Source organism: Anarhichas minor, unplaced genomic scaffold (assembly GCF_050575085.1).
Source record: "Anarhichas minor isolate MPS153535 unplaced genomic scaffold, ASM5057508v1 ptg000073l, whole genome shotgun sequence".
In the NCBI taxonomy this organism is placed as follows: Eukaryota; Metazoa; Chordata; class Actinopteri; order Perciformes; family Anarhichadidae; genus Anarhichas; species Anarhichas minor.
Genome location: NW_027466519.1, coordinates 4,426,682 through 4,451,873, shown reverse-complemented (window position 1 = coordinate 4,451,873; position 25,192 = coordinate 4,426,682). Strand labels below are relative to the sequence as shown.

Genomic DNA, 25,192 nt, shown 5'->3' with positions numbered 1-25,192 from the left:
CTCCTCAATTTTCACCAAGAAATTCTGTCAGACTTGTTATCGTGCACTTTTTCATCCACCTGTTTTTATGCACATGGTAACTATACATAGCCCATAAGTGTGAAAACATTTTAAAAACAGAAGAAAGCACTTCTAATTGACAATGTGTTTCACGCTTGGCTGTCCGAGCTTGAAAAGAAAGAAATGTAATATATGACATCTGCTTTGGTGTCTTCTAGCGTCGATACACCGCCCATGTGTTGGTGCTATTCACTATTGCATTCCTCCACCCCACCAGTAAGCCCACTATGTAAGGAATAAATAAAACAGGTCAGCTAGCCTGATGGTCTAGGTGGCATAGCCTGCTAAATAACCTCAATATCCCTACTTCGAGTCGTAATTTATTCCTTAAAAAGACATTTTATTCCAAATTCAAAAATACATATTTCGCTCTTACCTGTAGGGCTATTTATCAGTCCAGCGCTGTCACAAGCACGAGCCTCTCTTTGATGCATTATTATTGTTCCTCTTAAGTCTCAATCCCCTAACATTAGAGGTGGATGGACGCACATGTGTAACTAATTAAGTAATTCTCCCCAAAGTCTCCATAATTGTTTGCCCCTGAGGGACAAAGGGAAAGTCTTCCACGTTCACACAAGAAAAGGAACAGCAGTGATCTATGCCAACATGAAACATATCTTGAGGTTAAACTAGAACCAGGCAGAAGACTCGAGGCTAAGTTTCTACTGAAACATGAGGACATATCGTTTCTATGTCTCATCAGACACATCATTACTACTCCAGGTCCATCCGGCTCCACACGTCTGTGTGGAGGTCGGCCCATTATTCAGCCGCAGACAGACGGTCTATTAGGGGTGGGGGGAAAAATCGATACAGCATAGTATCGCGATATTTTGCGTGGCGATATTGTATCGATACACGGACGCCACGTATCGATCTTTTATTATATAAACTATTAAAAAAAAATTATATTTTTTTGTTTTTAGAAAAATCAAATCAATTACTTTTTCAGTCCACTAGATGGTGCTGAGTTGTTTTCTGGTGAGGTCAGCAGAGGTCCCGGGTCAGCGTGATTGGTAGGAAGTTGGTCAAAACAAAGATAGAGACATCTGGCCTCACAACGGGGTTAAATCTGCCAACAGTAGCCAGGCTCATGGGGAGAGTGCAGCGCATAACTGTCTCTCTGCCCTCGACGTCCACGCATTGCAAGTTATACTGAGTTATATAACTCTTATATCCTACGTTATAGTTCATATACTGAGTCCACACGTTTGCATTTAGTTAAGTTGGACTATGTAGTAATACAAACGGTTCAGTTTGTCAGGTTCATGCGACATTTATGACATTGTTGGTCAATCTGTCTGCTTGACAATCCTATTTTGCTGCAATAAAAATGATTGAAGTGAGATGAACAGACTGAAAACTTTATCTTATTAGATAAAACATGTTGACACAGTTTTCCTTTGGGGACATCATTTGAAGTTGAAAAAACGAATAAATCGCAATATAGGCCTATGTTATCGCAATACTCAGAATATCGCAGTATCGTGATAATATCGCAGTAGCGTGATAATATCGCAGTATCGTGATAATATCGCAGTATCGTGATAATATTGTATCGTGACCGAAGTATCGTGATAATATCGTATCGCGGGACCTCTGGTGATTCCCACCCCTACGGTCTATCTGCCAAAGCAGCCCATCTCTTATGACACAACTATTCACTATTCAGCTGCTGCTGCAGCCGCTCTTGCTGCTGCTGCTGCTGCTGCTGCTGCTGCTGCTGCTGCTGGGGATATTAACAGATTACCCCTGCGCTGACCTTTCGTGGGCTGAGCTCTCCTCTTTTCCACAACAGACAGCTGTAAACAATAGCAGTAATGGCTCCCTTTCCCGTCGCATTTGTGTACTTTTACACCTCTCCTGTTGCCTCTGTGAAGTGTGAGGACTCCAGAAAGCTCACGGTGTGTGTGGATGTGGAGTATAAAGGTATTATTCTCCAACAAGAATGAGGCAGACGGCTGCAGGAGCAGATTGCAGGGTTTAGTTCATGACCAGATAAACGTGCGTTAGTCGGTTGAAGGGCAACGCTCTGTTTTGTGTTGTGTGAGCGGCAGATTTTGGTTCTTGTTTTTACCGGCAGAGGTTCCTCCCTCTTCCACCGAACTGTGCCAAGAGTCGTGCCGGTGTGGAGAGCCCAGCCATCTGCCACTTTGAGCGAGAGAGTGTGTGTGTGTGTGTGTGTTCTGTGATGCCAGCACAGGATCCTGCGTTGATGTGCGATCCTGTGACACAGTAGTCTGAGGCATGAGTTTTTAATTAAGGGTTTTTGACTTCACATGTTCTTATCATAGCAGGATTTTAGTGACCAAAGCATGTCTGTAGCATTCATTGCCATGAATGTTTGGACATATATCCACGTATATCCATGGTGACCAGAGGATAAAGACTTGATCCCCTGACTTTTCTTCTAGCGCCACCAGCAGGTCAAATTTCAATACTTTGCTCTATGTCCAAATACTTGCAAAAGTAATGATGTTCCCATCAGCCTCAGCTGTGCCTTGTGTTTTGGTTTTAGTGCTAAGTAGAAAACACCTGGTAAACAAGAAAGGAAAGGAATTCAGACTGTGTTGTTCTAACATTTAGAACAATACTTGGCCATATCTGTCTGACTGCTTATCAGAATACTGAGATCATACTGAGGCTGGGACTGTTTAATCCTCTGGCTTCTGTCACAGTTTTGTGTGTGTGTGTGTGTGCGTGTGTGTGTGTGTGTGTGTGTGTGTGTGTGTGTGCATTATCAGAGAGATTTTATTTCCTCACAGATAGATCAACAAGAGGGATAGAGAGAGGAGGGGTGATCCACAGAGAGAGAGAGAGAGAGAGAGAGAGAGAGAGAGAGAGAGGTTGCCACCCTGCAGAGCCGGGCCCTCTACTACCAAGCAGGGTTTTGGGTCAGCGAGGTAACTTCAGGGCTCACCCTGGGTTTTCAGTCCCATGACGGTGATTCACTTCTTATCGGGCTAGATCGCCATGGTAGCTTCCACTGCACATGTAACCTGTGCCGGATCGACTTGTACAAAAGCTCTGCCTACTCACTCAAATAATATTACACAAATACTAAAAAGTTCAGCCAGGTGAAAACAAATTTGCCAAATGCAAAAAGGACAGCTGGCAAAGAATCGCAGACTGTGTGAATTAATAAGCTTATAGTCTAATATCACATCCCCATCTAGAGCACACTGGATCTGACTGTTAATGTGTGCATTGTGTTGCTTGTATATATTCTTATATATTTTAGCCTTATTCTTTCAGCTGCAACACCAGCGTTGTTTCCCAAGTTGCTGGTGTTACTATTTTAATGATGAATAACAATTCAATAAATGTATATCTATGTATTTATTTTTACAAGTCAAGTCGAGCCTGACGCCGCCTCACACGTCAAAGAGTGATGCGGTCTCTTCCACACAGTGAGGCATACAGCTTATCAATTAAACCTATTTGCATTCATTCACGCATCCATCTGTACTCTCAGTAATCTCGATGTGACCTCTTTATCTCACCTGCTGCCTCATCACAAGCGTCACCGCCATCGTCAAACGCAGGTCTAGCCTGACTCTGCGTTTGACGAACAGTCGGTACTATGATTCATGACCTCTTTAGTTTCCCAACAGCTCCCTGATGAAGTTACTACTCCTCCTCCTCCTCCATCTGTTGACAGAAACTCCATTCACAGCCCGTTGTGATTATTAACCACAGCAGAATGCACATGACCAGCACCACAGGGCCCATAATGATTAAGTCAGGCGTCCCTCCTTGCGAGCCATTCTCATGCTAATCAGTGTATATTGTGCTGGTGCCCAAAGATCAAGACTTCGACATAGGAAACAGCTTGACAAATGAATCGGAGTGACACTTTCCCAAAAGGGTGTTAACATGAAGCATTTTTGTTGGTCAGACAAAACAAGAACGGTAAACATTCAGACAGTAGATTGACTCCTTTTCTCTCCTCTCTCCACAGCCATCAAGGTGAACTGTCATGGCTCATGTGGCATCTCCAACAAAATGAACGACGCCTCGTGGACTCTGGAGGAGCAGTACTTCAACAGCATGTTGTCGGTGGCCGACAAAGGTGATGACAGTGAAAGCATGATGCTTTTATTAGCTTTTTCTGCCGGTTGTCCTCATACAAACGCATAGGCGCATAAATGGTGACCATAATGTTGAGGCGTTACATTTTTTTATTCGATGATCACACCACGTTTTGCCTATTCCAGGCAGCTGTTGATCTTCATTCATATTTGTGCACACTATGAAGAGACCTGAAGACTATCTGATGTGTACTACAGTGAGTGGAAACCAATGGTTGCGTAGAAGTTCAGTAAAACTGGTCTAAACATTAACTGTCCTTTAACAGCAAAGCACATCACCATCAGCTTACGTCCTATATGTGAAACAAAGTATTTCATCCCTGAGAGCCCTGAAATGTCAGAAGCTTCCTCTCATAACGACACTGTATGACGTGACTGAAGCCTCCTGCCTTTCGCCTCATTTGCTTTATGGGACGTCTGCTGCAACAGGCTTAATCTCACAAAGGCAGCAGCAGGTTTTTAGCAGCCGCGTAGTGAGGAGTTAAAGCCTCAATCAGTCCAAGTAGCAGTCCCCTGTAGTCACGCTCCGGCTGGCCTCTCCGCATGCCGCCTCCCTGAGGTGAGACGTGGTCTCATCCGAAGGTCGGACATGCACCACAGAGGACGGGTTTCATTTTTCCGGTACCCGGTCTCTGGGTTCCATCTTGCCCTGAAGCACTGACGCCCGAGAGCTCGCACAACCTTTTGTCGTGTGGGTTGTCTTCCATCTTTTGTATCGGTTGCCGATACCGCCTGCAGCCAGAAGCTGAAATGTGCCATGCATGCATGAAATGTGTTGTACATGCAAATCGCACTGAGGGACTTAATGGCGGTCATTGGAGCGCGTAATCCATGCTGGTGGAAACACCAAGAAGCACTTCAGTGTTTAACACTCAGGACTGTGTGCTTCAACATGTGGTGTACACCAGACCAGTCTATATCTATATATATATGTATATATGTATATATATATATACATGCTTTACTGCTGGAAAGTGCATTTACTCAAGTACTGTACTTAATATTAAGTACGTAATAAGTAAGTAGAATATTTAGAAGTACTTGAAGTTTTCAAATTTGACTCGTTAATTCCACCGGTGTCAACATTGTGCTGTTATCCCCATTTCAAGATATGCTAGCAGGGAGTTGCACCTGTTGAAACACAAATAAGGTTCTGAAGCTGAAACTGAAGATATTTTGCATTGTAGATACTATATTATATTATATATTATGTCAGATCACAACAGAAGTTGTCCCTCCTTTCTCTTCCTTCTTTCTTATTATGAACCTGTAGGAGATTCAAACGTGTCATTATTACAACAGCGTAAATAATTGCAACGTTTGATTGGAACAGTTGGATCAAATGTCAAACAGGGAAGTGAAACGTAAGCTTTAGATAAGGCTTAGATTACTCAGACTGCGCAAACAAACAGTTGGCGTACTGTATGAGCTGAGGTCTGAATGGTGCATGGATACAGGATACATTATCTGCAGGGTGCCAAACAGTCAGTATAAACAAACAGCCAAGTTAGGCTGTTAGCACACGTGAGTAAAAAATAAACACAACAGCAGGGCTGGAAATCACACCTCAACACTTGTTTTTCATACAGACCTAAATGTGTTCAGGGTATTAAAAGCTGTCCAGTGAAAGCAGGCGGAGTCAGTCTGGTCAGATTTGTTGTCTTGTTATACTTATTCTTTGATCAGAAGTTCCAGATTTAAATTTAATTATTTTGCCAGTATTTTGTTTTGGTAAAGCTCTTGAACAGCTGTTTGTTTGTAGACATAATGTTACATAAGAGTTTTGCTTTCTTTTGTAAAAATGAAAAAAAAAAACCTAATTCATTCCTTTATGTTTGTCAAAGTTAAGTATTTTGGTATTGCCACTGAAACTCTGGTATTGTTTCAATGTTAGTCTCTACAATTGTAAAGTAAACCAAAATACTTATTCTATTAGACATTGGGCTGCAAATACTTTGTAGGAATTCATATGAGAAATAAAAAAAATGAAACAAAATAAATACCACCATGTTTAGCACATTTGCAGTATCTTTGAGGACAAACTACATTCTATATTTCAGTACACACATGCACACACAGTGTACACTGTAAAACACCAGGCGCACCGCACTCCAAACGGAGGAGGACATAAATAATTCATCACACACCCTCCCTCCGTGCTCCCCTTTATCTCTGACATTTTTTCCACATCCCATTCTCTTCCGAAAATGGGCCGCTCTGCCCCCAAGGGCTGAGCGGCACAGGGGGAGCGCGACAGGAAGGGTGACAGAAGACTACCACACACACACACACACACACACACATACACAAAGCAAGCGACGCTCACTTTGGCTGACTGATAATGTGGTATGCCACAGATGCTTGGCGGTTGGAGGACTGAAGACCAGTGATGTCAGCGTCCATTCTTCATCCTGTCACTGTTGTCAGTTAATGACCTTCAGGAAATAAGGATCTCCCTCCCACTGCTGCAGCGTGTTCCTGGTTACAAACTGACAGCTTTATATTTAGACCATGCTGGACACGTTTCCTTTTGTCGCCATGTTTTACGTTATCTGTTGATGATGCGTTACACATCTGTGCACAGACAGCATTTGTTGCAGCATTGTTTTCTTTCAGTTAGCTAAATGAGAACCGACTTTCAAAAAGCACCATCAGGTGAAAAGTCCTATTTAATGTCATCTTATTAGATTTATGGATGTTGTACTTCGACACCACAAGGCAGAAAATACAAACCAAGGAGAGAAAGTGTATCGAGGGTCGAAGGTCTCTTTTACTCAACTCAATCGCCCATTTAGGATTTCTATCATCGGTCTTCTGTGTTTATTATTCCTATTCTAAGAGAAGTGTTATCTACCACAACATTAAGAATTAGGACATTTTAGAAAACTTTCATTTGTTGACATTCAAAGAACGGCACAGCACATGAGTTACATCGTCGTAGCTGTTGGTTTTTTCCCTCTCCGTGATATTTTGAGTTAAATTGAGTTAACAACACAGCATAGTGTTGATACATATTATGTTTTAGCAAAGTTTTGTTAATAATTTGCATCATTACAAGAGTTGATATGATTTGTAATCTCTTATTTCTGAGACAGAACCTGTAAGTTACTGTCGGTCTTTCCATCCACCTGTTTTCATCTGCATTTTTAATTTGCATATTAAAAAAAACTGAGCGGAAACACAGAAAATTCAAAACATTTTTAAATATTGCAAAAAAGTTGTTACGCTTGGCTGAGGTGTAAAGGTTGTTAGAAATAGAAAAAGCAAATTGATAAAAGCACAATGTGACAAAGTGCGATGGGAGCATATGTGATGTAACCGTCCTCACAGAAAAACAGGAAACTAACAGAAATGTCACATTTACATCCAGGTTTCTACTTTGAGCCATTTGAGGTCCGACTGTCACTCTTTTTAATGACATCATCTTGTTGCGCCCTCCTCTTCTACAGTGGTATAGTGGTTACCTGACTGGAGAGTTGTCGACCACCTACTGCCTATCTTGATGATCCAGCTCCAGATAATCACATGGAACCACAATGGATGGAAACAAGCATTCGGATTTTCTAGAAATGAGGTTAAAATGTGCGATACATTTGGAGGGAAAACTGGCTAGTACAGCCTTGTCTGGCCCGTTTTAGCAAGGCTCTCAACAGTTGAGTATATAAAGTGGCTGCACCTGCACAGCGCTGGTTTCGAGCACAACTGCTTCCTCAAGCAGTAAACATGATGCAAATGAACACACACACACACACACACACAGTCTGAGCACTTCCCCTCAGTAAACCAAGGCTAACGGGGGGAAAAGCCGACTTGTGCCCATCCCTAATGAGGTGAGACATGTTGCTGTCTGGAAGATTTTAATTGGGCTGTCAGATCATCTAGAGAATTAATAAGCCGACTCTCTCAAGGTGCTCCCAGTGTGACAGAGATGGAAAGGCTCTTATTGGTGCCTCGTGCTCTTCTTATCAATTTAGGTGTGCTTGTGAAATAAAGTATAAAGTATAAAACAGTATTTAGTAGTTAATGCGATACTTAACAGAGTTTGTTGTATTACAAAACACCTCTTCATACTTAAGAGCACTTCCTGTTTACATCCTCAGAATGACATATGTGCCTCTGAAAACACAGCGAGGTCTGCCTCGGTTTACCCCGAGTAGTCTGATAAGATCAGGAGTACAAAGTTCTCATACTGCTGCACTTCAGCAACTTTTCTTTTTCTTCTGCGCTGCTGCTGTGTTCATGTGTCTGTTTTTCTCTGCGTGAGATTCTGAAGGCATTCATGACAACATCTATAAAGAAAAAGGCTGGAGACGGTGTTTATTTTTCTTATCGCGAACGAAACTTATGAAAAGATAACCGAGAATGAGCTGATGCCATCGAGCCTGGTCTGTATATCCAGAGCCTGGTACATCTTAATCCTCTGTGCCACAGAGCTCCATTGTTGTCAATGAGCCCCACTGTCACACTAGATGACATGTTCTTTCATCACCATGAACACATACACCGTCCTGCTGCTGTAAATGCTCACTACTTCCCCGGCTGTGTATTATTCCGCAGCTGAAAATAGTCCCCAACAAATTCACAATTTACCCCTGTTTGAGTAACATTCGTGAAAGCTACAGTGCCCAACTGTTTGGGGAAATTATTTGACCTTCTTCCTCTTCTTCAATGGGAATCAATGGCCTCCTTGGTAGAGACGGAGTAGACATGATTTTTTGACAATAAGAGAAATATAGAATTAAACCAGGCTTGTTCTTTGATCCCAGCGATGCTGACCTGCAGATGTTTCAACTGAGCAGAAGAATGCACTCGATCTTGGGTCGATCGCTGCTTTCCCCCACGGAGCCACTCTGCTTGTAAATCATTGATTAGCTTTGCTGAGAAATGCTCCAACTTTGCCAGCTACACGTGTTACCGCTTCCTCCGACACCGGTTGATTGGTTTCAGTTGCTAGTTTTGTTCGCTTCAGAAGACTCGGCTCAGCTGTCTCTGAACAATGACGCTGCTTTGTCTCAGAAACTCCATCCCTCTGGGAAAGTAGGTGATCCTCACAGGACTTCTAATGTATACTCGGGGGTATGGGAAGTCGAAATATACACAATCACACACAGACCCTGATCTATATTTTCAACCATTAATGTAATTTGCATTTAACTGAGAGACTTCCTCTTTTACAGGAACCCTGGCGGCAGGCGAGCACAGTTTCCCCTTCCAGTTTCTCATTCCAGGTGAGTGTGGGATTGACCCAAGTGACCCGTTCAACTTCATTCCTCCACGTCGGAGGCACGCCTTCAGGTCTCGTAATAGTTTTCCAGGTCCGCGATAACATCTGATAGCATGAGATTTTTTCCTGTTAGTGTACTTACAAAGTGCTCAGCCCTAAGCCCTTTGTCTCCCACACAAAGCAGACGCACACAGATCGGCGATACCGATGCCGTGTGAAGGATCCTTACCTAGTTAATGTTTAAGAGATTTGGGGAGGAACATGCCGATTGTGATGTGACTCAGCGTGATAAATAATCTGTATTCCACATGCCACTTCACATACACGGCTACGTAGATTTTTTTTCCGAAGGCTGACGAGTAAAATAGATGACATCACAATCACGCACATGACACGGAGATCAGCCGAACATGCTTAGCACCTGTGAGGTTCACACACAGTGCAGTGTCTGTCTGGTATCTTGCACTCTCTCAGGCGTGGGCTGAAGCACGGGGGGGGGGGGGGGGGGTATTTTTAGTTCCCTCTCCTGTTGTGCAGTCACTGTTTAATTGGTCTTCATGCCCCCCCCCCCTCTCAGACCCTCTGACTTGAGAGCATCAGCACAGGGCATGTTAACTGTCATGTAGTGATGAGGGGAGACAAACCCACATTATGACATATTTAATAAGATATTGCATCATTTGCATATTTAAACATACATTTTTAGAGTGCTTGTAATCTGAAATAGAATGCCTTAATGTGAGTAATCAGGTGGGAAAGTTCCGTGGTGATACCTATTAGTTAAACATGTTCACCCTATTCACGTGGGTTGTCTCTCCAGAAGTGGCTCATTGGAGAGTCAAGTGTCTGGTATGCCCCCTGCTGGTACAGCACAGACTGATTTGGTCTGTAGTTAAAATAGACTTGCAGCAAATAAAGTCTTTAGGTAGAATGACCTGACTTTAACACTGGGTTCCAATAGGTGATGGTGATAATGAGCTTTATTTGTAATCCTCTTTAAGAAATGTTCATGTGTAGATATAAAAACATCTCAGCATCAAAACACATAATAAACGTGTTGATGTGCAACATTTGAATAAGAAATGAATGAATGAAGTGTGGTAGTTCATTAAATAAACGCAGTGTCATCTGGTAGAGGTTGCACTATCTTGGAAGGAAAAGACTACGTATTCTTGTACACAAGTATGATAATAAATCAGGGTCCACGCCAATGAACGCTGATCAACTAAAGAGCAGTTCCTTCTCAAAGACAGAGACACGGAGACCTCGAAGCTTGTTTAAATGTGTGATGAAGCGTGACAGTTAATGGTTCAAAGTTCTTTTCAAATGAAGTAAAAAGTTAATAATACACTTAAGCCCACCAACTCAGCTTTGGCAGGTACAGCAGGTCGTTGATTATCACATCATTGACGTTTCACCTTCGAACTCTGTCAGAGTGTCCTCGAGCAAGAAACACTGGGACCCAGTTTGCTCTAGATGTGCGCTGGGATGGATGTGAGGGTGCTGTAAAGCGGGATAAAGGTGCTACATGAATGCAGTCAGTGCGAGAGGTATGAATCTTCACTGGCCTCACGATTCAATCTGATTCACCTGTTCAACGATTCTCGAGGAACAGTTATAAAACGTGCATTTATCTGGAGTCGAGGCATCAGATGGTGTTCTGGTCTGATCAATTTTTTCAAAGAGACGGGGGAAGGCGTAGGCCGAGATAAATTCAGTGCAGAGACACTCACGGGGATAAATAGGGTTGGATGAAATGGTGGATGACCTCATTCCAAAAGGACATGAGATACACGTTGAAGATGAGAAAAACAAACAAGATGAAAAAGTGATACACTTTGATAGAATGTTAGAACCTTTTATCCTTATCACGCAAGAATCCTTGTTTTCATACAAATTAACTGAATAAACTGTAATAACCAGTGTGCAGCTGATGATCATAGCGGAAGACGAGGACAGCCTTAACATGCCCAAACATTCCCTATCTCACTGTTGATTTCTGAAGTTAAACTGTCAACCGTGACACATTTCAAAACACCAACACTGAGCTGGGAGGAAGGCGTTGGCTGCTATACTCAAATCAGGGAGCACGCTGTGAGACAAAATATGTGTGAATGAAATACGTGCTTTTGAAATCAAATCAAAAGAGTTCCCTCCAAACAGGATTCCTTCTCACGAGCAATGTATTTCCCTGTTTAGCAGATGAGACCTTCTCTTCTTGATCTGAACACTAAAGTAATTCTTGATTTGGTGATTTGCAGGTTAAAGGCCAAGCTTTAAACTGGGCTAAATTTGGATGAAGAAAGATTTTTAGGTGTCTAGGTTACATATTACACCATTTTACTGACTACAGTTCAACTTGTAACAGGAGCGGATGCCATATTGAAATATAGTCACTGACATGATGTTAATATGTAACTCAGACATCCGAACAAGCGTCTTCAGCTGCGCTAGCTGCTCTGTGAAACCTTGTGCTTTGAGCTTAAAACTCAAAGCACTGGGGAGCCATGAATAACTTTTACCACAACTGTGGCCCAGTTTCAACATAGGTGGCAATTTCTTTTCAAGATCTTTTGACCTGTAAATTAACACGTGCTCACTTGGTTCCTTGGTTGTACAAGTTGTGATGTCAGGGGGGCTGCCTATTGAAATGAAGTTAGCAAGTTCAACTGCAGCTCAAAGCAACAAGGCCGATTTCGCAATCCTTTTCAGCAGCTACGAGCAGCCTCAGTCTGGTGTGTCTCAAGGGAAAGTCGGCCTGGTGCTTCAGTCCGTCCACAGCTCTGTCCTGGCTCCCAAGCTGTCTGAAACAAAACACAACAACAACCCACATCTCCTGCTTGATTCTTATTGACAGCAGCAGCAGCAGCAGCAGCAGACTTGTCCCTGGAGCAGCCGCCCGCCTCGCTGACATTAGCATCTGAATGAGGATCAGTGAGAAATGGAACGCTTCAAGATAGTGAGAGGGGTTCAGCTTTTCTTTTGACAACACATTAATCACATTTTTGTCGATGGTGTTTGGGAATTTACATGCAGATTGTTTGTACGGCTCACACTTCTAGAAGAGCTTTTTTTTTTTTCTTCCTTTCCTCTGGCTCTGAACATCTCTCTCCTGCTGTCTGTCTGGCTGCTTTCTCCCCAGATAGTTTTTTTTTATCTGCCTCTCCTTAAATTGCCTTCCCTCCAGCCTTGTGCCTCCCTGTTTCCTGCTCGTCACTGCCCTTTCCTCGAGTCACAAGAACAATCAGTGTCCTTTTATCTACTCTGGACAAATGTGCAGGAATCAGTCTGAAAAGCTCCTTCCCTCTCGTGACAGCTCTGATAGAGGCCTACATGGATAAGGACACTGTCCTCCCCTACTGCTAACTCCATAAAAGAAAATCTATTTAAATTGTAGCCCGATTCATTTAGCTTTTTTCAGGAATATCCATTGAGATACCTATGCACTTAACCTTTGAACTGGAATTTCTTTTCCTTATAGTATAATTTGTCTCAATAAAAAAAGATTAGTCTGTACGGTACCATACCTATGCACATGAAAGTAACTGTAACGACATCTGTCTGTTAGTAGTGTCTAACAATTTAATTCTGAGCAGCATTTTGTATTCTTACGGGTTATCAAAGATGCAAAATACCTTTTTTCAAACCTTTTGATTGAAAAATCAAACGTATGGGCTTTAGCGGTCCTTTCGCCCCCAAAATATCAGTAACTGTTCTCAGTGTGAAAGTAACGTCTGCAATCCTCTCTTCAGTCGCTGTTCCGACTTCCTTTGAGGGACCCTTTGGGAAGATTATTTACCACGTGAGGGCGGCTATCGACACGCCCCGCTTCTCTAAGGACTACAAAGCCCAGAGGCCCTTCTACCTGCTCAACCTGCTCAACCTAAATGAGGTGCCTGCCATTGAAGTAAGTGTTCGCAGCACAAGTTTCCCTACTTTTTGATAATCTCTCTGCTCATTGTATTGCTGAACAAATCTGAATGCTGCTCTTCTGTTCTTTCGAAATAGTTTAGAATCGAATGCAGAAACAGGAGGAGATCAGCGCTTGTCTCGGTCGAAGCTTATTTGATTTGATGGCAGAGCAGGATCTAATTCATTTTCTCCCCAACCTTCCCTGCATTACTCACTTACCATTCACTCTCTTCCCGACATGACTGTCGGAGTTTCCTGATACTCTGGAACTAAGCCGGGATAGATAATCAGCACAGCATCAGCTAATTTAGGCTTCTTTATCACCGCACTAACAAACGTTTATCCTGCGACTCCACAGCATCCGAGTTACGCTGTGACCACGAAGAAGTTCAGCTACCTCCTGGTGAAGACGGGGACCCTGATGCTGAAAGCTCGCAGTGACCTGAGGGGTTACATCCCCGGGCAGGTCATCAAGTTAGCCACTGAGATCCACAACAAGTCTGGGAAGGACACAGGGTGTGTGCTGGCCAGTCTCATACAGGTAGATCAGTGAATATTATCAGTAATAATTATGTTTGTTTTTTTACCACCATAACTTCTTGCTGCAGTGAGTCATCTTTGGAAATATTGTCTCGCAAATGCTTTCAGGTGTTAAGCGCAGAACAGGTGCACTGAGTCTGAAAAAACAGAAAATAGATGCAAGAAAAAGGAGAAGCATAATCTGTGTCTCCCTTATTATGAGCACAGCCCCCCGGAATTATCCATTTTAAGGAATTTATTGTCATTTTCATAGAACTAAAACCTCCCTGTGGGAGCACATGAAATCTCTCTATAATAATAGAGGTTTTCTTGATCCGTTTTCGAAGGAGCCGCTTTTCCTTCCAATAAGCTAGAGGCGGGTGAATCGGTTTGAAGTCACCATCGCATCTTTTTGTGTCCGCGCACCAGAAAGTGACCTACAAGAACAAGCGGCCTGTGTTCGACCTGCGGACCATCGCAGAGGTGGAGGGAGCCGGAGTGAAAGCAGGAAAACATGCAGAGTGGAGAGAGCAGATCATCGTCCCTCCTCTTCCTCAGTCAGCACTGGCCTGCTGCAGCCTCATAGACATCGACTATTTCATTCAGGTCTGTGTGTGTGTGTGTGTGTGTGTGTGTGTGTGTGTGTGTGTTTAGATGTGCATAATATTATTAAAAAAGACTTATCCTCTGAGCTTCCAAAGTTCATTCTCTTCCGAAGTTGTGGAGCGTACTTAAAGGGCAACACTGTTTTTTAATGTTTGTTGTTTTTGTGTTCCTGCTGGCGCCTGCACACATTCAGAATATTTTAGATTTCAGAGCTTGTTGTTACTGTAAACACGGCAGCTAGATATACTGTACATTTTCACCTATTCTGGTGTATTTTATTGCAGCCGGATGAATAATAGCATCGTACACTGCATTATAGGGGTATCATAGTAATTATTCTCTTGGATCAGTTGTAAATGTGTACCCAAATTTAACTAATAAATGCCCAGATTTTTGAAAATATAAACAAAATATAATGAGCCTTAACTATATTACAGTATAAAGTTCAAATCGAATTGAGGCCTGTTCTCCCATCACAAATGCTGTTTGTGTTTCAGGTGTCACTAAAATCTCCAGACGTCGTCGTCACTCTGCCCATCTACATTGGGAACATCGCCGTGAACTTGTCTCCGTCGAGGCCCGTGCTCTCCCGTCCAGACCGCTGCGGCGCAACCGTCGCAACCATCGCACCCGGTGCGGCGGGCGTGATGCCCAGTGCTCCGCCGGCGGAGGAGGAGGAGCCAGAGGAGGGGCTGTGTGCAGGCGGCGTGGCCAGTGAGGAGATTCCCACCAAGAGTCACTCTCAGCAGGATCCCTCAGGTCAGCCGGTCACCATGTCCCCCAGCGCCTTCAGCCACGCACCGGGTGCGGCCCTTCCTCCTGGCCACAGACAGCCCAACGCGTCCGCTCCCCTGTTCTGTGTGTCCACCGGGGCCACCATACCTTTCTTCACCGAGGGAAACGTGACTCCCATCCCCACTTCCTGTTCTCTCATCCTCCCTCCAGAGTACAGCAGCTGGGACTACCCTCATGGTTAGTTCTTCGACACCGGCACACTGACAAACACATATGCACACAGGGACACACAAGATAGCAGTTTGATTTAATGGCCAATTAAATAGTCATGTCACCCCTATCACAGTCAGTGCTTTGAAATGTCTTTATTATGTTTTCACCTCAGTGAATTCAAGTGATGAATTGTCTGAAGTTCGATCTCTAAAACCGGATAAACCCTGGCTGGTGTTGAGCCAAGAGTCGCCTCTTGCAGTAGTGTTGTCATATGTCCTTTTTATAGGTAAACCTTAATGAGACAAACACAAGAACTCTCACAATCACGTGGCCCACATGTCGCATATAAACAATCACACACCAAAGTTTTATCGCTCAGCCACAAATCCTGCCAAATTCTGTAAGGCAGCTTTCCACTCATGCAGAGGTCCTGACTATTCCCAAACGTTGCCGTTTGAAGCTCTCACAAGGTTTAACAAGCCCACAGCATTAGTTTTTGTCTGAAACTGAAACTACTGTTCTGTTGAGCGACAATGCTAACCTTTAAAACTTAGGGCACCAGCTGTGTATTCGTAATGCTGGAAACACCTTGGTACGGTAAGTGCTCTTGAATGCACCCTCGGGCCAGTTAGTGAAGACAGACACTTTTACATTTCACATGAAAACAAGTGAGGGATGACCTAACACTGCAGGTGCTTCTGAGTTCATTTAATGTGGTTGCTGAAGCATTCACAGTTGAAGCTCAATAGTCCTATAGCATGTCATCTATTAATTCTATAATAACCACAGAGTAATGCCATGATTATTACAGAAACCCATGTTCACTCTTTCATGTCAAAGCTGAAACGTGTCAAAAGCACATTCATAATCACATTTCAGATAGACTGATGAACCCTATATGACAAATCCACTGACTTACAGTGATACTTTAGTAGTTACTACAGAGCAGAGGCAGGACTTCAGCTCTATCACCGACTTTATTTTTCTTCTGCCTTTGTGTGTTACAGAGCCCCCACCCACTTACGAGGAAAGCTGCAGTAGTGCCGACTCCAGTTTCAACAGTAGACAGTAGAGAAGAAGCAGGTGATGAAGCATCATCACCCGCTCTCGTCCGCATTCGACACTCTCGACTAATCGAGACAGAGACACCGCGGGTTACAGAGGATGGACGATAACTCCACCCCCAAGAACACCCCGAAGATTGTTTCCTTGTCCTCGAATAAGTAAAAAAAGAAAAAGGGATCATATCTTATATTGAGTATAAGTTTAATTTCTCGTGTCTCATCAGGTAGAGTCAGACCGAACGGGTGAACATCACTGTGCCTAAAATAAGTATTTTGGATCATCACACAGCATTTCCAATATTCAGTGATTGGACATGGAGACATGGAGTTCAATCTGTTTTGTTTTTCCAATCCATTTTTGCATCTGTGATGCCTTGAAAATTATTTCGGCCGACTGTGCCCTTGTTATTGTGGTCCACCGCTGTCCTCGGCAGCAGCAGCAGGGCAGAGATGTCTAAAGCAGAACTCATTACCAGAGGTTGTGGTTTGTCTAGTTTAACTAGTTAAAACACCAGTGTGTAGGATAATCTGTGATTATAGCATCCTCATAATAATACCACTAGAAGAGTCCAGTCAGAATCCAACACATATTGGCTTTAAAGACAAATAGAGTCCTAGCAGCACCTCTCAGTTGTGTAACCTGAAACAGAGGGAGCAGTAAAATCATCAAAAATAACTTACTGTAGTGAGAATTTGTATATTTTCTAGCATTACTTTTATCGACATGACAAACTGGAATATTTATATAATAAAAAATGTTTTACTTAAATTTGCCTCTAGACAAGATATTTTATGTTGAGAGAAATGAAACACATAGTGTGCTCTGATCTCTTTTTGGAAAGATTGATTATCTTAGATTAATATATATATATATATATATATATATATACATATACATACATTACATTAGAGTCATTTAGCAGACGCTTTTATCCAAAGCGACTTACAATTCAGAGTCTATCACATTTCTACACCGTAGGCACAGCTACGGGAGCAATTTTACATACATACATATCTTTGAACTGCCACCATGTGCTGTTGCCTCATACAACTGAGAGGTTTGACACCAGTTTTGTATTCAGAGGACAGTTTCTCTGCAGATGAGGCTCATTTCTCCTGCAGCTGGATGTGTTGACTGCAGTGAAGACTCGGTCTATGTCTGCCCTCTTGTGGCCGTCACTGGTACAAATTTATCTCAAACTCCTCTTGAAAGTGGAGCTTAACATGATCAGCCATGCAAATACTTCACTGAGTCCCTGCTTTTGTGATGCACCAAGTGAGGCCTGCTGTTTGAATTGTTTGTTGAGCAGAACGGACAAATTGAGATTTTGAGATGCGTGTTGAGATGTGATGCAGGTGTTTAGCGTCACTGTGTCAGTCTGAATGAGATTATACGTTGTGGTTTTTTTCCTCTCTGTTGCCTTAACGTTCTTTTAGTGTTACGTCCGTGAGATGAGAACGCTCTGAAACTTCAGCTGGTGCAGACGATAAACATACATGTGCACAACACAGCACTTTTTAGTATTTGCATGGGTTTCTGACTGTACGTCTTGTGTGTGTGTGTGTGTGTGTGTGTGTGTGTGTGTGTGTGTGTGTGTGTGTGTGTGTGTGTGTGTGTGTGTGTGTGTGTGTGTGTGTGTGTGTGTGTGTGTGTGTGTGTGTGTGTGTGTGTGTGTGTGTGTGTGTGTGTGAGAGAAACAGAACTTGTTTGGACAAGTTCACCTGAGGTCTGTTTTCCCTCAAACTCAACTATTTCAAATTGATTTGTGATTCAGCGCCTGTGTTAAATTACCGGTTAGAGACATGTTCTTTGCCTGTGTACAAGGTCTGGGTGATAATTCCACACTTCTATCTTTCAGTCTGACCTTTTGATCTGATCTCATCATGTTATCACTCCCCTAATGCCTCCTGTCCAAATTAGCTCATCTTAACTCATCAGCCTTTATTATAAACGAACCAAGAGTTTGATCTCATGTCATTCATAAGAGTGGAACAGAGTTTCTTTGGATTCTGTTTCCGTGACTTTTGACGTGTTTGTGTTATTTGAACACCTTTTAGTACAATCTCAAAGTCTATCCTGTGAATTCAGAAGACAAAAACATGTCGACTCCTCACCGCAGATCACGTTGCCAAGTGTTTTCCAGAATTTCTATTTTATTTTGTGAGACACGTCCGCTCAAACTACGTCCCCCAAACTACGTTGTGTCCTGGCTCTACATCATTGTGAATGCATGCCTTAAACAATCTGGATTCCCACCACCTCTTTCAGGAGCTCGTGATGGACTTCTCTTCTTCTCCGTCAGGGATGCGCAGCGCTTCCTTGGTTCCGTCTCCTGTGGACTGTGCTTAGTGCACCTGATGTATACAAATGTAGCTTTTAAAAGCAGCGAGGACACTGGACCTTAAACCTGTTTTTATTCTTGTTTTAGAAAATATGTGCAATTCCTCTCATCTCTTAAGAATGCTGCAGCACCAACTCCCTGAAGTCATTTCACGCTGCCTTTAGCGATCCTGGTTCTGTTTAATTCCTCTCCACCAAAAGGTACGATAGCTTTATGAAGCTCCAATTGTTCTGTGTTTTGTTTTTTCCCCCTCACATATTGATGAGTGGTGTCTGGTTTTGTATTTTTCTACTTGTTAAACTGTTTACAGGTGCGTATGCAGACACTTATAGTAGCACCTCAATCAGTAAATGTAATATTTCAGCATACAGTGAAGAATCAGTTGTACTGTACAGTATAACAATAAAGATATACAACGTGTTTTTGTTGCTTATGTCAGCAGAGTCGGCTTTGTTGTTCTGACATAGGAACATGCTTCCAAAACTAATTTTCTTTTAAGAAACAGTGCATTATTGCACCTTTCAACAACAAGGCAGTTAAAAGTGCATTACATAAGAGCAAACATTTATATTTGTTTAGACTTAAAAAAATAACATAAGGACACCGCTGATCTAGAGCTACATCTCAGTGTGATCATGTGTAGAACTGCAGGAATCCTGGTGAAAGGTTCCCATTTGTTCTAAAAGCGGCACACAGAAAAGCAGTAGAAGCTGTTGCAATGGTGGCTAAAATCAAAAGGACTCCGGGGTAAAGATGTTTGCAGAGGATGACATGTACGATAGTAACATCACAATAAATATAATTTGTCGTCATCGCTCTCAAGTAACGATCGGCCTCCTTCCAGAAACACGGTGTACGGTGCAAGTTTTACAACGAGTAGCCGAAAAGCAACGAATGCTTTCGGCTTCCTCCGTCCGTCACGTGATCCAAGTAATTGTGTGGAGTAAACAACGGAAGATTCGATGTGCGCATGCGTAGTATTTCGAGCATCTCTATCGACTAAATGTACAATGTTAGCCAAACGTTGGTTATAATGCAAATGTATGGTAAGTTGTACCCGCCCTGCTCGATGTGGACGATACTATTTGAGTTTCCGAGCGACTTTAATCACCGTTTCGACTGTGTAGTTGGTGCCTCGTCCCAAGTTGCTTAAAAACTCAACTACCCGTCAGCCCTCGGGGTTATTGTCCGGAGTCAGGAGGCAGCCTCGTTCCGCTGCACTGGCCGAGGAGCTCTGCTACCGTGGGACATTTGACACATGGCTCGTACTTGAGTGCGCTCGAGCAGCAACTCTACCCGGGGCCGTGGGTCGTCAGCGATGGGAAACCTGTAGTGAATAACCGCTGAAACTGCGGCGTTAGCCTGCGCTCACCTAGTTCACCATGATGTCCGTAAGTGGGGTCTTTGTAGTTTGTCACATTTTGAATTAGAGACATTTCTCTACATGATAAAGTGTGTCGTTGAGTCAGTCAGTGTGTGCGGACATGTGATGTGGACTCTATGGAGCAGCCCATAGTAGACCTCGAGGATCATATTGAATGTGTCTAAGTTGTTGTCCCACATGGAGAGTTTGTGAGGAGTTTTACGGTTAAGTTATCTGTCACTGCTCGAAAATATCTATGACGCCTTCAGGCTAAGGCTGGGCAGTCTGTCCGAAAACACTCTGGTATCACACACAACAACAACCTTAATAACACATCGTGTTGTTTCTACTACTACTACTATTTGCTTTGACTCTTTCAGCTGGACAGCAAATATCGTGAAACTATAACTTGGCATGATCACGTCATCAAGTTATTTACCAGCTGTCATCTCGGCTCTACTGAGTTATGGTTGAAATGACAATTGCATTGAACCTTTTCTATGTCAAGCTAACTTAAAAACTCGCTTTGCAAGTTTGATCGCATTTGCTAGTCGTGACATGAACAGCTGCACTGGAAACACAAGTCATAGTGTGGGCTTTGGAAAACGCTGGACATGAATGTAAAGTACATGTGGGCCACAGCGTGCAAAATCATTGGAAAAAGTGCACGGAGAGTGTTTTGCAGTAGAAACAGTGTCTTCTCTGTTGGCAATCTCAACATTGACCTGGTTTGATGAACGAATAGTCTATCTGGTTCTCTCAAGCGGTTTGGAAGATAAGCTCACAATGATCACTGTGCCTGGCCTATAAAGTCAGATTGGTGACTCAAGTTGTTTATATTTTACTTTCTCTCTAATGTTTCTTGCTGCCTCAAAGACTTCTGTCCTCTCTCTATGACACTACTTTGGTTCTGCTTGTAGACTTTGAACTTTTAAATTTAATTCTGCAAGTTCACGAGTCTCCATTTCAGTCATTTGACGAGTTTCTGCAGGATCAACATGGTGACATCACTAACAAGACGTCTGACGGGGCAAAGAAACCCGAGGAGTCAAACTGTCTGACGGGTTTCAAACAAACCCCGGTGGTAGCCAGACATATTTGAATGGTAACCCAAGCGGATTGTTGTAAACGTCCATCACAGTTTACAGGCCAACTTCCTGGATCAATGCGGGATTCTTGCCATACCACTTGTGGTTTTACCTCCACATGAACTCAACAACCTGTCTGACCGACTCACTACTCGTTTTTCCTGCTCAGTCAGATTTTGTTGCAGTCATGACTTCTCAGATCGGCTATTTATTTGGTTTGTGCAAATGTAATCGTACATTCCTTTATTAGTCTATGACATTTTCAACCAACACTCCAAAACCCCCAGATGTACATTCTCGTGTAAAAGTTCAGTGCAGAAAGAGGAAAAACAAGCAGCAAATCCTCACATTGAGGAGCTCAAACCAAATATTAATATTAGCGTGACGACCGATTGGTTTGGGACATGGAGGTTGCAGGTTCCGTGTAGACCTTCACCGGTGTGCAGCTGGTGAGAGACGGTCATGCTCGGACCGATGGTGAATTAGCAGGGGAGAGGAGGAAAGAGCCCGGCAGACTCGCTAACAGACGCACTCACAGAGTGCATTCCTGCTGCCAGTCACAGGTCCACCGGAGCAGAGCAGAGCAGAACAGAGCAGGCTTCTGTTGGACAGTACATCCTGTAATTGTTGGGCAAGACCTGCTGAATTTGTTCGGAACAGTTTAAATTACATTTCCTTCTCTCATTAGTAAAAGGAATCCCAAAAATGACATGTAGAACAGAGGAGGGGTTTGAGTGTGGCATAAGAGAGAGAGAGAGATATTGCACCAGGAGGAGAGAGGACTGATCTCAGAGCAGTGCAGTAGCTCTCAGTCTCACAGGAGTGGTCTTGGTGGGAAAGAGGCTGAGGTCAGCAGCTTTGTAACACCTGGTCCCTGCGTTAATTATGTTTCTCAGAATTGGACCGTTTCTTTTTTAAACGTAATCATAACCAGTGAAGCCCACACAGCCTTGTAGAGTCTTTAATATGTTTCTCATATCTTCCTTCAGATGACCTTTGGGGTGTCGAGCAGCGTGACGCTGCTGTTTGACGTCTGGGATGTGCACGGGCCTGTAGGTAAGATGCAAATGTCCAACAAGCATCTTCACTGTTACGCTGTGTCGACAGACATCAGGAGACGTTTATATTTTGTTTGTATATGCGTATGTATTTTGAACAGGAATGTCTGGAAACCTATAGTTCAAAACAGTAAGCCTGAAAAGTCTGTAATGGTTTTCTCTGAGGAGCAGCAGCAGTCACCAGCTGCAGTGGATTCAAACGTTGACCTGGTTTCATTGTCAAATATTAACCAGAACATTGATAGAGACTTCAAACCACTGCTGCAGTATGAGATATATATATATATTTCTTGTTGTGTGTTCAGTATTAGAACCCGACCAATGGTGGGATTTTGAAATAGATTGAGAGGAATACAGAGAGGATTTTGAAAAAAAATTTGCAACATCCTGGTATCCAAAAGCAACATCCTGGTATTAAGAGTCCAGGAAGTCATTGCAGGCAATCAAGACATTTAGTATTATAGTTAACAGATATGATGAAGTGGTATCAATCTTCTTACTCAACCTGTCCAGGAAGCAAATTTACAAAATGTTGAGTTATTCCTTTAAAGTCTAAATTGTGTGTCTTTGTCTCCAGGGATGCTGCTGTCGGTGTTTGTGGTCTTTCTGCTGACGGTCTTCTTCGAGTTGCTCAAGGTGTGGAAGGTGTGGTTGGGGAGTAGCTCTAAGCTGGCTCAGCCCCAGCGTCTGTACGCGGCCCCTCAATCCTTAAGCAGCGACAGCATCCCGGTGCTGGAGAGCAGCGCCTCCGAGTCCTCGCTGACCCCCATGGAGCCGCCCCCTCCCGCTCCGAACACCACAAACCGGTCAGGTCCAAGTAAACATACAAAATCTAACTCCTCTCTCTCTTTATTTCTTTAATGGTGGTCGTGGGCCTCCGTAGACAGTCGACCTGAAATTGTATAAAATGCAAAAAGCAGTTCTAATCGTTCTGCTTCCTCGAGTCTGATCCAGTTTGTTTTCTGTGAAATCAAACATGTGGAGTTCAGTGAGTGTTTAAGGGCACGTCGATTCCTGAGCTTCATCATTCCCCTGCTTCCTGTCGTAGCTGTGTGTGTGTGTGTGTGGTCTGCTTTGTGAGTTTGTGTTTATCTGTGCACCTCCACACACACACTGAGCTCCTTATGTCTCACACACGACATGGACGTGAAACTGAACATTGACCTCCTCCTCTGTTCAATGGTTCAAGTGTCGCATCGTCTGTTACAATGATTGAACCCGAAAACAACATGTAGCCTAAATCACTGACTACCATCTTGACAGACTGCTTTCTTACTATTATACCGAAGTATTTAAGGTCGTGATCCTCTCATACAGCTCTACTTGGTGTAACTCATGTGCTCCTCTCTTCCCTCTGCAGCTGGCTGCTGCATGGTATCCAGGCAGTCCTCCACATGCTGCAGGTGTCTCTGGGCTACATGCTGATGCTGTGCGTCATGTCCTACAACACCTGGATCTTCATCGGTGTCATCGTGGGCTCTCTCCTCGGTTATTTCATCTCATTCCCTCTCCTGGGTCAAATCTGATGGTATGGACGGTTCAGAGGATGTTTATTTTCCATTTCTTCCCCCCTGAGTTACATGCTCTGGATACTAAATGGGGAAACTACTTGATTGAGAGGGGGGGGGGGGGGGGCATGAAAGGGGAGTTCCTTGTATGCTAATGAATAAGTTGCACAATACTAACGCACACTCCTGTCGCATAGAACTCATCGAGATCTGCGAACGGAAATGTTGGTGCACAGAATCATTCTGATTGTCAGTCTTCTGTCTCTCTTTGTGACCGTAGGACACTTGTTAAAGGGACTCTATATGATATTCAGAGCATTAATATAGCAAAAAAAACAACTACTTGCTATGTGAATATAGTGAATTGAGCAGAGAAGGAAGTTCCTCTCCCGCTGTCTGCGTTGTAATCCAATATTCTCTGGGCTGTGTTTGCACAGCCGGGCCGGCCTTGCGTGCATGTTAGTGCACGTGAGCGCCCCCCACTGGCTAGCTCATGGCCGCCGTTCTGCACTGCACTCGTGCTGCGGTTTATTCATCCTAAAATGCATTGGAGTCGCCCACAGAGGTACAACCCACATCAGTGATGGGGGTCATACATAGCTCGTGGCATATTACTGTTGTTTTTATGTTTTCTTGGTCAACCTTGACAGACTTTTTAAACTACTACAGTTTTTTTACTAACTGACTAACTAACAATTAAAGGTGTTATGTCACTACGGATGATTTTTTATTTTAATTTTAAATGAGACTTTCATGAAGATTTTTCTGCCTTTTGCGGTGTGTGAAACTTTAAAGCAGACTCTCTGTTGGAGCTGAGATTTACAGTCAGATATCATAAGACAGGGCTCAGATGAAGGAAGTGAATCATGTGCTAACTTCTCTAATGTGTCATCTTGGTTCATTGAGTCATTCTCAAACGTATGTCATATACGATCATGTGGTTCTGTGGCAATCATTGACAAACCACGAGCCTGAGAAGAAAAGGAACCTTGAGGCTTACATCTCGGGTGTTTTCTGTTCCGCTATGAAGGTGACAATGTTCCTCTATTGGAAGTACTGGGTCTTGGGTATGAATCTAAATGCAGCAAAATCAAAATGAGCCTAGGATACAGCGTCAATAGGCAGTGTCACAACAGGACACTGCCTTTATAACATTGAGAGAAAGAGGAATCGCAACTCTTCTCAGCAATGAACATCAGATTGCAGCTTGCTCTTTTCACTACAGATGGTAGAAAAGTAAAGTGACGCTGACATTAAAAGATGTAGGAACACTTGTACAGCTTCAAAGTTTCCTTTCATTTTCTGGAAATAAACTGATATGTAACTACAAATTCAATAAAAAAAGACACCTGGAAAGGACAATGTAATTTGATACTTTGGTTCTAATAAAAAATGAAGATGTAAAGAAG

General features: G+C 43.2%; 2 protein-coding genes across 4 annotated transcripts in view; both read left to right on the top strand.

Moving 5' to 3' along the window:
- arrdc1b (arrestin domain containing 1b) overlaps positions 1-19,186 on the top strand; it is a 33,271-nt gene extending 14,085 nt beyond the window's left edge. Inside the window, exons 2-8 of the mRNA XM_076079748.1 lie at positions 4,022-4,132; positions 9,329-9,379; positions 13,128-13,282; positions 13,646-13,828; positions 14,236-14,412; positions 14,910-15,384; positions 16,368-19,186. Coding sequence (XP_075935863.1) covers positions 4,022-4,132; positions 9,329-9,379; positions 13,128-13,282; positions 13,646-13,828; positions 14,236-14,412; positions 14,910-15,384; positions 16,368-16,432 — 1,217 coding nt within the window. The 3' untranslated portion in view covers positions 16,433-19,186. The remainder of the gene's footprint in view (positions 1-4,021; positions 4,133-9,328; positions 9,380-13,127; positions 13,283-13,645; positions 13,829-14,235; positions 14,413-14,909; positions 15,385-16,367) is intronic.
- A 754-nt stretch (positions 19,187-19,940) lies between these two features.
- On the top strand, positions 19,941-25,191 carry slc31a2 (solute carrier family 31 member 2). Of its 3 annotated transcripts, none has more exons than XM_076079695.1 (4): positions 19,941-20,157; positions 22,207-22,273; positions 22,853-22,911; positions 23,636-25,191. In XM_076079695.1, the coding sequence occupies exons 1-4, from the start codon at positions 20,149-20,151 to the stop codon at positions 23,936-23,938; spliced, it is 438 nt and encodes a 145-aa protein (XP_075935810.1). In that variant the 5' UTR covers positions 19,941-20,148; the 3' UTR covers positions 23,939-25,191. The 3 variants fall into 3 exon arrangements, with proteins under 3 accessions (XP_075935810.1, XP_075935812.1, XP_075935809.1); XM_076079697.1 differs by having other exon boundaries at positions 19,947-20,157; positions 22,207-22,269; positions 22,853-23,081; XM_076079694.1 differs by having other exon boundaries at positions 19,948-20,157; positions 22,853-23,081.
- Position 25,192: the final 1 nt, after the last annotated feature.

Bases quoted from the DNA above. Each gene is read 5' to 3' on its own strand.
- slc31a2 (XM_076079694.1), top strand. The intron at 22,274-22,852 runs GTAAGATGCAAA...CTTTGTCTCCAG, and splicing joins GGATGTGCACGGGCCTGTAG to GGATGCTGCTGTCGGTGTTT. The intron at 23,082-23,635 runs GTCAGGTCCAAG...TTCCCTCTGCAG, and splicing joins GCTCCGAACACCACAAACCG to CTGGCTGCTGCATGGTATCC.